This window comes from Xiphophorus maculatus, chromosome 2 (assembly GCF_002775205.1).
Source record: "Xiphophorus maculatus strain JP 163 A chromosome 2, X_maculatus-5.0-male, whole genome shotgun sequence".
Classification (NCBI taxonomy): domain Eukaryota; kingdom Metazoa; phylum Chordata; class Actinopteri; order Cyprinodontiformes; family Poeciliidae; genus Xiphophorus; species Xiphophorus maculatus.
The window spans coordinates 5419385-5434515 of record NC_036444.1 but is presented as its reverse complement, the minus strand read 5'-3'; the positions used below and the strand labels follow the sequence as shown (position 1 = coordinate 5434515).

Here is a 15131-nt window from a genome sequence, read left to right as displayed (position 1 = left end):
CTATAGATTTTAGGCAGTTATGATCTCCGACCGATTGGTGAATTTTCCCTTACGCGTCTTATCAATTCCTGTAATTTTGTGGGGGGGTTTTCTTGTTTGTTGTCATGTGTTTAGTCCCAAATAAGGCGCAGAGATGAGGTGATGAGCAGTGACATTCAGGAGCTGGAGGCGTCGCTCAGAAACCAGAACTTGGTGAGGGAGCAGGAGACGCCTGCAGAGGAGATCGCCCGCCTCAAAGAATCCTCACAGGACGATCATTTCAACCTGGATCGAGAGGTAAACCAGCAGAACACTAGTCATCACACTCTGGTACTACTAGACAAGTTTGGTGTTAACTAGGGCTGAAATGATGAACCACATTAATCCTGATACATTTTTTTTAAATAATTGTCTTATAATTTAGTAATTGTTAAATCGTTAACTGGAGTATGACGACTCTAAAAATAGCCATTTCCTGAAAAAACATCACAGTCGGAGCAGTATTCAAGCCACAATTGCACAAAAAATAAGTACATTTTGAATTTAAAATGAAAAATAAAAATCTGCTGTCCATGAATACATTCTACCCATAACTCCTCAAGTGGCAGTTTTAGCATCATCTGCTTCAGATTCTGTAAAAAAGAAAAAGAAACATTCAAGACAAAAGACAGCAACAAAAATAAATAACTAGACAAACTAGACGGGACAAAGGTCAAATAGAGGAATAACACTCAAGCGAAGGTTTTATTTTATGTTATGTTGAATGTGAAGTGCTCATGTACATTGTGAATGTAAACAAAAGTGAAAAATAGTAATAAACAGTTTAATGATAAAAAACAGAAAAATCCTAATAAGCACCTTTTGACAACCAATTATTAATTGAAAGAATAATCAACAGGAAAGTATACTTTTTTTTAGCATTCTTTGCTACAAATGATCAAACATTCACTAAAGGATTACTATGTTATTGCATTTTAGACAATTAAAAGTCATTTTCTTATTTAAAAAAGGAATTTAGTTATTTGCTTATTTCCATATTTTAATGTATTTCTATATTGTGTAAAAAAGGCTTAAGTGGTTAAGCGAAAAATCTACAGAATGTGACTTTTTTTATCTAATGAATGAATTGATTAATCGTCAGAATAATTGATTACCTAGATAATCATTAGTTTCAGTCCTAATGATTAACAGGTGAGGAGAATCTGGTAAATCTATTAAACTGTATCAGTATCAGTTTTGTTTCCTTTATTTGTCATCTACAAAGTAATTGATTTATATGAAATGTGTAACAGGTTCTTGTTTTTCTTTTTCAGCTTTCTGTGCCAGACAAAGTTCTGATTCCCGAGCGTTACATTGAATCAGACCCAGAAGAGCCGCTGAGTCCGGAGCAGGAGGCCGATAAGCGGCGGAAAGTGGATCGTATTAAAGCCCTAATAGCAAAAAACAGGTAAATATACTTGAGTCAATAACATTAAACTACGGACATTTCTGTGCAGGCACTTCATAAGAGAAATATCCTGTATATAAAGGAGCTTCTTGCAGCTAAATGAAATTTCTCAGCAGATTCAGTAATTAGGCTTTAAGGATAAACTTAGAGGTCACAAACATGTTTGTGTTTTTTTTAAAGTATTTTCCCCCTTACAGATGTTCAGATCATGAAACAAACTTTAATGTTAGACAAATATAACCTGAGTAAATACAACAAGCAGTTTTAAAGGTATGTTTTTGCTGATTAAAGGGGAAAATAACTATAAAATTTGATTGCTACCCATTGTTAAATCTTCAATAAACTGTGGTTAATTTAACTTAAAAAAATGCAACGGCTGACAACAATTTTAGAAGCAACATATCCAAAGAAATTCAACAACAGGTTGGAAATAAGTCGTTCACATCCATCTGTCTGTGAAGGGTTAGAAAGCCGTTTCTAAAGCTTTAGGACTCCAGAAACCACAAATAGAAAGAACCTCCCTATCAAAACTACTCCAGTCTGTAAAATTTGCATTTTCTTATTCAAAAAAGGAACTTAATTGTTTATTTGCAACGTTTACTGTATTTTTAATATTGTATTAAAAAGTCCAAGTGGTTTAAAGAAGAAATTACAGAATGTGGCAACTTTTTTAAAATCAGATTTAGATAAAATAATCATTAGTTGTAGCCCTAGATTGAACATTGATGAGCTTATATTTACTTAGGTTATCTCTGTCTGATATTAGCATTTACCAAATAGGGACTTGTGGTTTGTTTCCTGACAGTTTTCTGCATGTCTGATAACTGTGAGTAAACTCCACAAGTGCTGCAAAATGTTTAAATAAAGGGAAAATGTACATTTTGTGTGTTTATGTACTACTTTCTGGGTCTCTGTTGCTTCTAAAATCAGCCCAAGCACTTAAATAAAAACATCCAGTTTTTGACATTTAGTTAATGTTTTTGATGTCTAGAAAGTGAGCTGTTTCAAAAAAAATTTATATGTAAGGTCACAAATCAGCAGGCACTGCCCTTCACCTAGTAACCCCAGAGAAGCCCAGTCCCATTACCTAGCAACCCCAGTAGAACTCTGCCTGTTACTTAGCAACCCAAGCAGAGTTCTAGAACATTTAATCAAAACATACTGACCAGACTAAAATCTCGTTATCTCAGAAGGATTTTGTGTGAGAAATATAGTGAATATGTAGAGATCTATCCTAACCTGTTCAATGGGTCACCTTTAAATAAAATTAATAATCTAAAACACTTATGGTCATCCTTATTATGTTTTTATGACACTATAGTTTTTTATTATTATTATTGTTCAACCGTGGCAAAAAAAAAAATGGAAAAAGACTAAATATAAGCGGGCAAATACCTTGCTACTGCACTGTATGTATAAAAGCTGCAGTATGCACTACAGGAGCCATTTGTGTGTCTTATTTCCTAGCATGGCGAATGTGCTACCTAGTTTAGCTTTAAGCCCAGAGGACGTGAATGAAGAGGAGGTTACTGTACAGGAGAAGGAGAAGATGATTAATATCTCCTATGAACTGGCAGCGGAGGCCTCCAAACGCAGCAAGCTCGTAGCAGGTATGTCTGCAGGGACGACAGACACAAGGAGGGGGATTACATTGAAGAAATGCATGGACTTGAGCAAAACCTGGTGGGAGGATGTTCTTAGACACAAACTTTCTGCTTCCATTAGTAATTAATTTCTCCTAACACACTCTTTTAATTTCCTAATTTATTTCATCTACCTTATTGTTTAATTCTGCTATTTGGTCATTTAGTAATTGCTTATTGACCTAATTATTGTTTTTTTATTGTTATCATTTGTGTGTGTGTGTGGCTGTGTGTTCAACATGTTGCTTTTTTTAATTGCAGTGAAAAGCCTGTCATCTTCTTCCCCACCCCCACAGTCTCCCAACACACCCCCTCAGCTCACTGACGGCTCTCACTTCATGTGTGTGTAGTGGCACCAGTAAGGTCCTTCATCATCCTGTTTTCTTCATAATCATATTTCTGTACAATTAATTTCTCAATCATAATTTGTAAAACACTCTATGATGAAGGGAATGGTTATCAGGTGCTGTTATGTATTCTTTGTTGCTGTGCATTAGCATGGTTTGACTTGGTGTTACTGTCCAGTATTGCATACATACCTGTGCCTTCCAATAAATAACTTCAATGTTGATTATTGGGATTTTATGTGATATAGCAAAACTTTTTTGATGATTTAAGATCTTAAAGTTTGGTGTACATAAAGTAATATTCCCCAAAATAAAATCCAGCACAACTAGCTGCCTTTAAAGGCGTGGTATTATGTAAAACTTACTTTTTTGAATGTTATAATGTTACGCCCTCATCAAAAACATACCTGGAGTGTTGCCTTTAATCTTTAATGCATGTTAGAGGCATCCTTTAATCTCCATGGGAACCATTCACCTGTGCAGAACACCTGGCTGGACCTAGCCCCGCCTTCGAGGATGAAGCTACTGCAGTGTATTTCACTTGTCTTTATGTTAAAACTTCATTAAACTTTCAAAATAAAATTGTAAAGACATTGTATTATATTATGGCAATTATTCACTACTTTGTGTTGGTCAAAATCCCAGTAAGACACATGACAAAATATAAAAGGTTCAAAGCTGTTACGAAGCATTTTATGTTTTGAAATGCTTATTTTATCAGGTAAAAATTCATCTGAAAGTAATTTTGAACTCCATTTGTCGCTCTCCAGCACAGGCTCTGGCCTCAGTAAAGACCTACACATGAAGGAAGTAACAAGGAAAGCATAAAATCCTCCTGAGGATCTTCTTCCTGGAGATCAGCACAAGGCCTTGACCTACAGAACGTGAAACTGCCAACTTCAGCCTGGCAGCGTTTAGCCTCGGACTTCTGTATCCTCACTGTGACATCTGAAGCGTGTACGCCAGTCTTCGGTTACATTTCCCCACGTCGAGAGGAAACTCTCCCCCATTTTCCTTTTTTTTTGTTTACCGTTGATGCTGCAGTTTCATTTTCAGTTTGTTTTTATTATATTTTTAGTTTTAATAGGTTGTTGCAATATAGGTCTATCTGTATATATGGGAGGCTACAGACTGAATACAGAGTATTTTAGGCCACTTTTTCCACTCGCGTTTCAACACCTTTTCAAGGTTTTAAGATGCTTCTGCGTATTCTTTTAGCTAAATTTAATCTTTAATATTTAATTCAGATGTTGACATTTAGCTAACTAGTTATATTTATCAATTTATTGTAAAGAACACTTGTCTATACTGATTAATACCAGATCTGTATTCCTCATATATAATATTGGAGCAACTTTACTCTTGCAGACTAAAATGATTTGTAAATTTCGATGTTTCCAGTCAGCTGCCGATACATATACATATTTGAATGTTCTGACTTAAGTCGCTCTCTGTTCCCTATGTCTGAGATATATATTTAAATTGAGAGATGGACAAAAATTTCAGAGTTTGGTACTATTTTAGGACATGTTGGTTTAAAGCCCTGGAGCTGAAAAAAATGCATGTCTAAAAGAGAAAAGCAATAAAAAAAGAAGCCTTTGTAAATTGAAGATATTTTTGCGTGTGTGTATAAAGTGTAACTATCAGAGGTTTACTGTGTATATAATGTACATGGTGCATCAGGATGGGAACATATACCCAATATATAGGTACGTACATACAGATTTGATTTGCAAATGTTCATATCCCATCTGTTTTATATCATGTTAAATAAACATTGCAGTTTTTAATAGTTGTTTGCGTTTCAGTGTTCTTTATTCTTTACTCTTTTTATGTTTGTGGAGAAGCTGAAGGTGCAGCTTGTACTCAGGAGGTACAAGCTGTTCCCAGGCCAGCTGAGTTTCTCCATCCTGATCCTGGGTCTTCATTTTGTGGTTTAACAAAATTACCCAAGCAGTTAATAGCTTTAACTGTTTCTTCTGCTTCAGCTTACCTTCCTCTTTTTCCGTGGTTTTTACCCCACGATGGTGGCACTGCTCACTAAGGTCAACAGAAAGTTGATGAAAATAAAATGTATTATTAAAATTTTGTAATAACTGCAACGTGTTAGACTTCGCAAGGTTTAACATTTGACACAAAGAGTTAAACTAAAAATACTCCATCATATATTTTGTGAATGAGACAGAGTTGAATGTTACTTGCAAACTGCAGGTATTACTCTGTAAGTATTCTTTCTATATAAAATAATTAAAAAAAACAGACGTGACACAGATCTGTAAATGCATTACATTTGACATTACAAATTAAAAACAGTCAATAAACATCTTCACATGAAATACAAAACAATTTTGGATTTTGAAAATTATTTGAATATTTATAAATACAAACAACTAAGTATAAATGTATTATAATAGTTCCTTAACTGACATTATTTTTTAAAATATTGTATTAAATGTTATTCAGAACTTAAGTAGTCTTTTTATGGAATGTTTTTTTTTACTTTTACTCAAGTAAACGTAAACATTAGTGTTACATTAGTATAATTTTTCCTACTCAACCCACCTCTGGTGGTCAAATGATACTCTGAGGAAATAAAAAGTCACCAGAATTAACTCGGTTTTACTATAAGTTACACTATGATCGTGATAATAGGCGTCATATTGTCATGTTATTTACTTTTTATACTTTGGAAGTTGAAGAACGAGAAATTGATCACAAACAGTTTGGTACAAGAAAAATGGGTTTGCTCGGCTTTTTCTTAATCTCGCCTGACTTTCTTCTTCGAGGCCAACTCATGGTGTAAAACCAATGCAACAGCGCCTCCTATGGTCACAGAATGCGCTGCTCACAGAAAATGACGCCGGTGCTCCAATCTACCTACCTATCTCCCGCTTCATTTTTCCTACGTTGGTGAACACGATGTTCCGTTTTGGTCATATTCTCAATCAGTTCACAATTCTCTACTCTCTGTTATGTTTCTTGAACAATTACGCCGCAGTATTTCCCGTGGAGCAGCTAAACGGGGGCCACCGGCTAACTAATTTGGTGAATCCGCCATTTTTATTTCTCAGATTTTGAAATCTCAAGTTCAAGGATCCTGAAACTTCAGGGAGAAGAGCCAAAATGTTCTGTTGTTGAGGGTATTAACCCACACAGTTCCTTACACCAACAAATGAACCACTTCGAAGTTACTGGTTACATTTTATTTTTCTTGAAAATATATCCACATCGGAGGAGAAAGTTATGTATGTTTGCGAACCATTTGAAGGAGGACTGCTTCGGCAACATCCGCCAGAACCAAGAAGGATTTGCCGAAAGACTTCGCCTGATTGAGGGGTCAATTCTTTCCATTAATAGCAGCGACAAACTCAGCAAGTGGTAAGCGTCAAATAACACTAAAGCAAACTAACTTTATTTTAGATATTAATTTATGCTAGCGCTATTGTTTTGATAGCGCTAGCATCATCCCTCCTACTATGTTAGCGCCGTGTTCTCGGTTTTAGCTCCTTGAGGACATAACCGTACATGTTTCAAAAAAATTATTATTATTATTAAATGAAAAGTTTGGCATTGTTTGTGCCGTTTTACTATCTGTTTTTTTTTTTTTTCATCAATTTGGTAATTGATATGATTTTCAGTGCTGCTGTATAATCATCTGTGCTATCGAACTATAAAAATAACTGGAGTTATTAATAACTGGTCGCTCTGCGACCTGAAGAGGGGCGTGGCTTAAAGTGCATTTAAAGAGAACGCGCCAAAACGGGTTGCTCTCAAACGCACCACAGAATAGGAATTCAGACAAAAGCATTCCAGTTAAATTGGTAAATGTTTTATTTTTATTTTTTTGTTTTTCTACTGATTAACAACGATTAGCTTGCATAAACATATGCATATAAAGTTTAGATAAAATTGAGATTCAGTATCTAAATTTCAGCCTGTTGTCGGAATGAGGGCCGGTCAGAAAATAGAACTGTGGCTCCCTCTGGTGGTAGTTTTTGCAATTTCACTTAATATACAAAACGTTTTTCTACTACGGCATATTAAATAGAAAAAAAGGAAATCTAATAATAAATACTTGGAAATTTCTGAGCTTGAAAAGTCGAATATTTGCTAGGAAAAAAAATCATAAATTTAGAGATTAATCTCTAAGAATTTTGAATTTTCTGAGTTTGAAAAGCAGAACATTTGCCAGAAAAACGTCTGAAATTTTTTAGATTAATTTCAGAATTTCAAAAGTTTCAAAAGTCCCATTCTTTCATTATTTTAACTATATTTGTAACTTTATTTTATTTTATTTTTGGCCAGAAAGTTACTCCTCGTTCTTTTCTAACTAATAGTACTTTTCAGGTCAGTTTGTAGTTCTTTCATAATACTTTTAAATTTTTTTTTTTACAGCTTTAAATTATTTCATTTCAGTTTAACTCTTTTTTTCCCCCCACGGTTCTTTCCATATCAACCTATTTTAGCTTTCTACGTTACTAAGCTCATAATATTGCACAAATGGTTCACCTAAATTTAAGTAAAAATATTCTCTGATCGTTTTGTTCCTAATATTACCCAGCTGAACAGAAGATCTTTGGGTTTTACAAACATCTCAGTGCATGTAGGCGTGAAGCTGCTTCAGTTTCTGTGATCTTTACATTGAATTCCTCTCAGATTTTAACATTCACTTAGTTGCAGCCTTACTGTTTCATCATCGCCATGGTTACAGCAGAGCTCCTCCTCTTCCTCTTTGAGCCGCAGCCTGCGGCAAGTTTAGCAGATATTTAGTTGTTTAAGTGACTTAATGAAATGAGCTGCAGGGTTTTTTTCAACATTTTTTATTCAGTGAAACATTAAAGTTTGTTTAATCAGTGAGGAAGACGCTTTTTTTTTCTTTTTGGAAAACAATAGACTGAGTGAAACATTTAATGCGTCTGTAGTTTTTGTATGAGGCCGCAGGGAGGTTTGCATTTAATAATGCACAATTTTGCACATATATTTATTTCTTGTCATTTTTGTAATTATTGCTATATTACAATAATTGTGCAATAAATTAATATTTTTGGTTTACTTTTTGATTTTTTTTTTCTACCAATGAACTCCTTGGGTTTCACAGCCCAATTTATTATTTTATTATTTATTATTTGAATTCAGGTGAACTCTACAACAAAACATAAGGGTCAGAATAAGATTTTTTTATTAAAGACATATGTCAAGAATACAGTCGCACAATAAAAAAGTTATACAACAATAAAAGTGAAATAATGTGAGAATAAAGTGTTAATATTACCTGAATAAAGTTGTAATATTAAGAGAATAAAGTAGAAATGTTGTGAGAACTCCAACACAAAAGATAACAAAAGATAAAATGAGGAATGTTGGTCGTTGTGAAGTTATACTTTGGTGTCAGTTTTATAGATGAAGAAATATTTAATATCTTTTAACGCATTATCAAATTATTGAAAATATTTTCTATCATTTGTAATTTCTCTTTTAGAAAAAAGAGTGAGAAAATGAAGTAGCCTCTGTCCTTTCAAAGTGAACCAGAATATATCTGATTCCAGTGAAGGCTGTGGCTATCCCTGTTCCTTTTGCAACTTTTATTACATGTTTTCCTTCCACTCAACGTTCTCTGCATATGCTTGAATTTATCGCTCTGAAAAGTCTGTTTCTTTAGCAACGTTTTGTGATTGTAAAAATGTTTTAAAAACAGAGAGAAATTACAGATGCAGGTTGTTGATTAAATAATTAATCTAAATTTGATTGGTCTTATCACTTGACTACCAATAAGTCAAAGGATAAGACTGACTTAAAAGAAAAACTGAGTCTTCTCTAGTGTGAAGAGAATCGACCTACATTTTTCATAAACTTCATTAATGTTATTACTTTGTCAATTGCGTTTCTGACAGAATAAACACCTGAATAAACTGAAAATTGTGGTTTTATCACAATAATAAACAAGATATTGACATTTATAAAATATGACAGCAGGTGAAACTTAAGGAGATTGTAGAGTATTTATTTCAAACAGAATTGCACTCTCTTCCATCGTTTCTCTTTCCCGTTCTGGTATGGCTTCCGCCGTCTTTGTTTCTGTATCAACGGCTCCGCTTAAGGATAGCGGACTCAGCGGCGCCCTCTGCTGGATGGTGGCCAAACTACAATAATAAAAGAATCGAAAAAAAATAATGTTAATCGATTTTAACTAATGTTAATCTAATAATAAGTCGATTCATTTTTGCAGAGTGTGTGACTCACAACAATGACAAAAGAAACTAATCAAATGCAGCAAGAATATACTGAAATGGCGGGAGGTTTAACCTGGAAAGATTTGAATTAGATTTTTTTTAATCACTCTGCAGTCCATTATGGTTCTGAGATCCGTAGAGGGGTCGATGGTTCCGTTGCCGCCCGTCCCCTCCATCAGCAGCAGGAGGAGGAGCATGGACCCGGGAGATGAGCGCCATGAAGCGGCCCGGTGTTTTCTGCCCTGCGGCGAAGATCTCCATCTATCAGTGCGCATTAATTGAAATGGCGCATTTGGCCGCAGGCTGCCGTAGGCATGAAGCGTGACGCCAGACGCCATTTAGTCCAGAACCAGGGGGATGTTGGACCCCCATGTCCGGGTGGATCAGCGTCTGAGCCCCGCGGATGGTGGTGACCCTTACCGGACCGAGCAGCCCAGTTCATCCCCGGCAGAGCGCGTCACCAACCGGAGCCCGGCGCTCCGCTTTCCGCTCGTCAAAAACAAGTCCGGGCAAGAGGACCTAATCCCGGCCCCGAGGGTCTGAGGAGCCCCGGGCCAAACTCGTCCTGCAGCCTGCGCTCCTCTCTGTTGGTTCTGGTTTGTTTCTGCTTTACGCACCCTCACCAAAAGGACGGAGACGACGTCGAGCGAGCCTGGAGCCGAACCCAGTCGAACTTCAGGTGGAGATACCGAGCTGCTGTCCATGTCTTCCGTGTCCGTGTCCTCCCAGGTGAGAGAAAAACACGCGCTGCTCGTTTAAACCTGATATTCAACACTGTCGATGGTCCTGACGTAAAACCAGACTTAATTTAAAAACCTCCAGTTTTATGCTTTATTGACTCTTTATTCCATTTAAAGCACCGATATCATCAAATTCAACACGAGCTACTAAAAACATGATACGACTTTAAAATCGGCACTGGATACCAGTTTTAAAGTTGTAGGTTTTTAAACTAAAATGGAACTTTTCCCTCTCGACTCGCTACATGTTCTCCCTGACAGAAATGCGGCGCTAGCTACTTAAAGCGGCATTTTTAATACAGTGGACGTCTCTGCTGACAGATATTTTACAACCCGAATTCCCTTAAAGGCCTCGGAGAGCCGTAACCAGCTGAAATAAATTATCCAAGTCGCTCTTTTGGTTTTAATTTGTAAGAAGAGGCTTAAATGTCAAGATTTCCTGACGGGGGCTGGAATAAGGCACACAAAGCTGCCCGTTTGGCCTTAAAACCTGCACACATAATGTGTCTGCGCACACGCTCTCATCTATAGGTCACATCATGGCACATGCACGCGCATGGGGAGGCGTGGGGGTGTTTGGCTGCAGGCAGCATTCAGGCTGCAGGGCCTAGACTCCTGTTTCCCTCATGCTTCACAGCCTCATGGTGCCAGGAATGGGGAGTGAAAGGAGGTAATCCAGTTAGACCCTCCCATTAACCCCCCAGGACATCATGCTAATATCTCCCCTGTTGTTATACCCAGAGATGTTGCTGAGACTAACCGTTCTACTCAATTCAAAAATACTTGATTTATTCCAAAAGGGAGATTAAGTATTGGTGTAACTTTTATAATTCAAGTATCTTCAAAGAATCGTGGATGGTGATGCTGTGAGCAGGAAGAATCTCCAGTTTAGCCCTTTGTTGTGGAAATGCAATTGTTCCTGGTGATACAAGAGAAAACTCAGGTTTTTAGGACAATGGCTGTTTATCAATTAGTTGTTAGTTGATCAATGAGACTAATGAACTTTCGATTAACAATAACTTGCATTCCTAGTTTAAATAGCAGGCGTTTTTCAGTGGTAAAACCATCAGAAAAAGATATCAGGTCAATGCAGTTCAGTTCCTTAGATGACTCACAATGGACTCAGCGTTTTGAATGAAACGGGAAGTAAAGCTTTATTTATGACCCATAGCTAAAACTCCTCTCACCTGTTCACTCTGTCCAGCAGGAGGGGCGGAGCCTGTCCAGGATGTCTCTGAGCCACTCACCTGTCTCCCCCATGACGGCGCAGGGCATCCCGTCCCCCGCCCAGCTCACTAAGGCCAACGCCCCGGTTCACATCGACGTGGGCGGACACATGTACACCAGCAGCCTGGCGACGCTCACCAAGTTTCCAGAGTCCAGGTGAGACGGACTGGACAGGTGTGATGAGTTAGATATCTTCATGACTCACCTGTAAACTCAAACGGTTGGTTCTGAGGAACAAGTCGGTTCAAACGAAGTTTGATTTGTAGTTTGAAGAGAACAGTCCGGACTAGAGGTGGAGAAAAAAATCGATTCTGTTGAGATTACATAGATCCCACAAGTCCGAAGTGAAAGTGATCCTCGCCATCTTGGTAGGCAAGTGAAAGCATAGCTAAATCATGGCTTCCAGTCCAACAAAAAAGCATATTGGCATTCTTGATCAATTTGGAAGAGAAATATTTATCAACAAAATACAATCAGTGTTTCAACGGTTCTAGCTAGTTCAGTAGTAAGTACTTAAGAGTAAATATCTGATATTTATCTTCATATTACACAGATGGGTAGAGTACTGAAAAACTGTAATGGAGTAATAGTTGTAATGTGCTTATATTGGGTCACCAGGGGGCGCTGTGGGGCTCAGCAAGTTGGAGGGAAGATGAGGGGAAAAAAGTGTAAAACTAAAAACAAATTTCATACATTTTTAATATAAATTTTCATCATAATTTTTGTTGACTGTTATAGAATCTACTTTTTATTATAAAATCTAAGTTTTTTTAATTTTTTAACATTTACGATGTTAAATTTCTGATTGGCCGAGCTAACGTAGCAAGCAAGAAATGGAAACATTTCTGACAAGACAAAGACCAAAGGGGGAAAAAAAATAACTCTAATAATAAAATAAAATTTGATGTGATTAATATAAAATGTTATACATTACAATCAAAAGAGGATTGTGATGAAAAATTGTATCATCTGGTAATAAAAGTCATAATATATTATCAGATAATAACATTTTCCACCACAGAATTCATGGCCATCTGAAATCGGACAAAGTGAAGCAGCTTTTATGATAGATGAATGTAATAATTATAGAATAAAAAACACTCTAAATGTTCAGCACCGTACATAGATTCTGTTTCTCTGATCAGATCAGCCGGTGTGGTATTGATAAGTGATCGGTTTCCAGGATCGGCCGGCTGTTCAGCGGCAGCGAGCCCATCGTGTTGGACAGCTTGAAGCAGCATTACTTCATCGACAGAGACGGAGAAATCTTCAGGTTCATCCTGAGCTACCTGAGGACCTGCAAGCTGCTGCTGCCTGAAGACTTTCAGGTGGGTCGAAGGTCAGCTTACAGGGGTCACTTCCTTTGTGGACCGGGTCAGAATATTCACTACTCACAAAGAGTTAGAGAAAGAAAGGAAAAATAAATAAGTTTTGGAGGGGAAAAAAAAGAAAAGCAAGCAAGAAAATGAAGGAAAGGAAAGTGGAGGAGAAAGAAAACAAAAACAAAGGGAAGGAATCTAGATTATATGTTGGTGAATAAAACCTGAAAATCCAAATATTTCCCAATAATTTCATTAACAGACCTAAAAATACTGAAATTGGATTCAGACAATAGGAGTCTTTTGAACAGATTCCTGAACTGATCCGGTTCCTCCAGCAGCAGATTCTCATCCAGCTGTTCGTTCGTCTCAGGATTTCCCCCAGCTGTATGAGGAGGCCCGGTTCTACCAGCTGGCCCCGATGGTCCGGGACCTGGAGCGTTGGCAAGCGGAGCGCGAGGCCCGGCGGTTGGCGGCGCCGTGCGAGTGCCTGGTGGTCCGTGTCACGCCCGATCTGGGCGAGCGGATCGCCCTGAGCGGGGAGAAGGTTCTGATAGAGGAGGCGTTTCCTGAGACTGGAGACGTCATGTGCAACTCGGTGAATGCCGGCTGGAACCTCGACCCGACCCACGTCATCCGCTTCCCACTCAATGGCTACTGCAGGCTGAACTCCGTACAGGTGAGCAAGCCAATCACAGAGCAGATACCTGCGTTGACAGCGTATTAGGGCCGTTGTGGATTTTAAAAAATAGCACATTTCCGTCAAAAGATTTCAGAAATTTTCTTGAAAAAAGAAGGCAATTACTGAGTTCAAAACTCTGAAATTTCCAAGTCTTCGTGTGTTCCTTTCCTGTTGTGGTTTTACTCCGCCATCTTTGTTTCTGCATCAACTGGCTCTGTTTAATTATGGCCGGTGGCGCCCTCTGCTGGATGGCAGAAATGATTAAATAAGGGAGAAACTTTGATCAATTAATGAATTAATCTTACGTTTATTGATTTCGTCAATCAAATACATATTTGCTTGATAAGCAGTCATTCCGCTAAAATCAGGAGGGTTGATTGTGTTTCTATTACAGACCTGACCAAATAAACAGAAAATACATTTTTTCTCACAATAGCAAACCTAGAAATATGAAAAAATATAACTTAAGGAGCTTGTTGAGTGTTTTTATTTCAAACCATTGCAGCATAACGTGCATTCTCCAGCTTTTTCCATTCTGCTTTGCCGCCATCTTTGTTTCTGGATCAATGGCTGTTTAAGAATGATCAGCAGCACCCTCTGCTGGATGGCAGTCAATCTGCAACACTAAAAGAAGGTCTGAGCGGAGAAGCTAATCAACTTATTTTTGGCCCTAATCAGGACCCTTACGTTCCTCTCTGCAGGTTCTAGAGCGTCTTTTCCTCAAAGGCTTCAACATCAAGGCGTCCTGCGGCGGCGGCGTCGACTCGACCCAGTTCAGCGAATACGTCCTGTGTCGAGAACTGAGGCCGAGCCGGTCCGTTAGCAGCACCCCGGTCCGGATCAAACAGGAACCGCTGGACTGAAACCGGAAGCAGCTGCTGCTTTCAGCGTATTTTTTCTACCCAACCTGTTTTCTAAGCTTCGTATTTAACGTTTGTGTTGCAGATAAAAACTTTAAAAAGAAACACAAGGAGTTTCTTCTTCCTTTATTTTATTTTGTAACAAAGGTACAAACGGTGTAAAACTGCATCAGGCTGAATGTAGGAAATATAAATAAGTCCTGGAGCTCAGGAGCTGGATCCAAACTAAAAGCTGTTAAAGCTTAAAAAGTCCAAGTGCGCTCCATCATCGAGAGTTTTCCAGGTTCAGCTCAGGCCGCCGGGAGGAGGAGGAGGGGGAATGTCGGACCTTCAGAACCTGAGAGTTCCTGTGTGTCGGAGAACCAGCTCCCTGCAGGGGAACGCTCCCAACACCAACCGACTGGCCTCCATCAGTTCCTGAATTGTTGTACTGTTCCTTTAAACCATCTGCGGCTCTCACACACACAAACGCAGACACACACACACACACTCAACAGCGTCCTCTAACCGAGCCGACCGTTGGGAACATTTAAAACATGGCGAGCAGTCAGAAGGCACCTGTTCAGGTACAGCGCTGGAGTCTGGAGGGGGGCGTGGCCAAGCCAGCAGCCAATCAGAGAGCAGCTCACAGTCCAACATGGCTGCAGTTAAAGGAGC

The 15131-nt window shown here is 38.2% G+C and overlaps 1 protein-coding gene, 1 long non-coding RNA gene and 1 pseudogene across 12 annotated transcripts in view; 2 read left to right on the top strand and 1 right to left on the bottom strand.

Moving 5' to 3' along the window:
• LOC102238101 (pleckstrin homology domain-containing family A member 5-like) overlaps positions 1 to 5211 on the top strand; it is a 114486-nt gene extending 109275 nt beyond the window's left edge. For 7 of the 11 annotated variants that reach the window (XM_023343758.1, XM_023343735.1, XM_023343715.1 and 4 more), the window contains 5 exons: positions 115 to 276; positions 1293 to 1426; positions 2894 to 3036; positions 3331 to 3409; positions 4187 to 5211. In XM_023343758.1, the coding sequence (XP_023199526.1) occupies positions 115 to 276; positions 1293 to 1426; positions 2894 to 3036; positions 3331 to 3409; positions 4187 to 4244 (576 nt within the window). In that variant the 3' untranslated portion in view covers positions 4245 to 5211. Of the gene's footprint in view, positions 1 to 114; positions 277 to 1292; positions 1427 to 2893; positions 3037 to 3330; positions 3433 to 4186 lie in introns of all 11 variants that reach the window. The other 4 variants (XM_023343751.1, XM_023343703.1, XM_023343707.1 and 1 more) reach the window with 3 other exon arrangements.
• A 4190-nt stretch (positions 5212 to 9401) lies between these two features.
• LOC111610170 lies at positions 9402 to 9812 on the bottom strand. Its single transcript, XR_002753544.1, has 2 exons — positions 9720 to 9812; positions 9402 to 9556 (listed from the first exon to the last, which is right to left on the bottom strand). It is a non-coding gene; the product is annotated as an uncharacterized LOC111610170 (long non-coding RNA).
• LOC102237842 lies at positions 9747 to 14797 on the top strand (annotated as a pseudogene).
• The last annotated feature ends 334 nt before the right edge of the window (positions 14798 to 15131 follow it).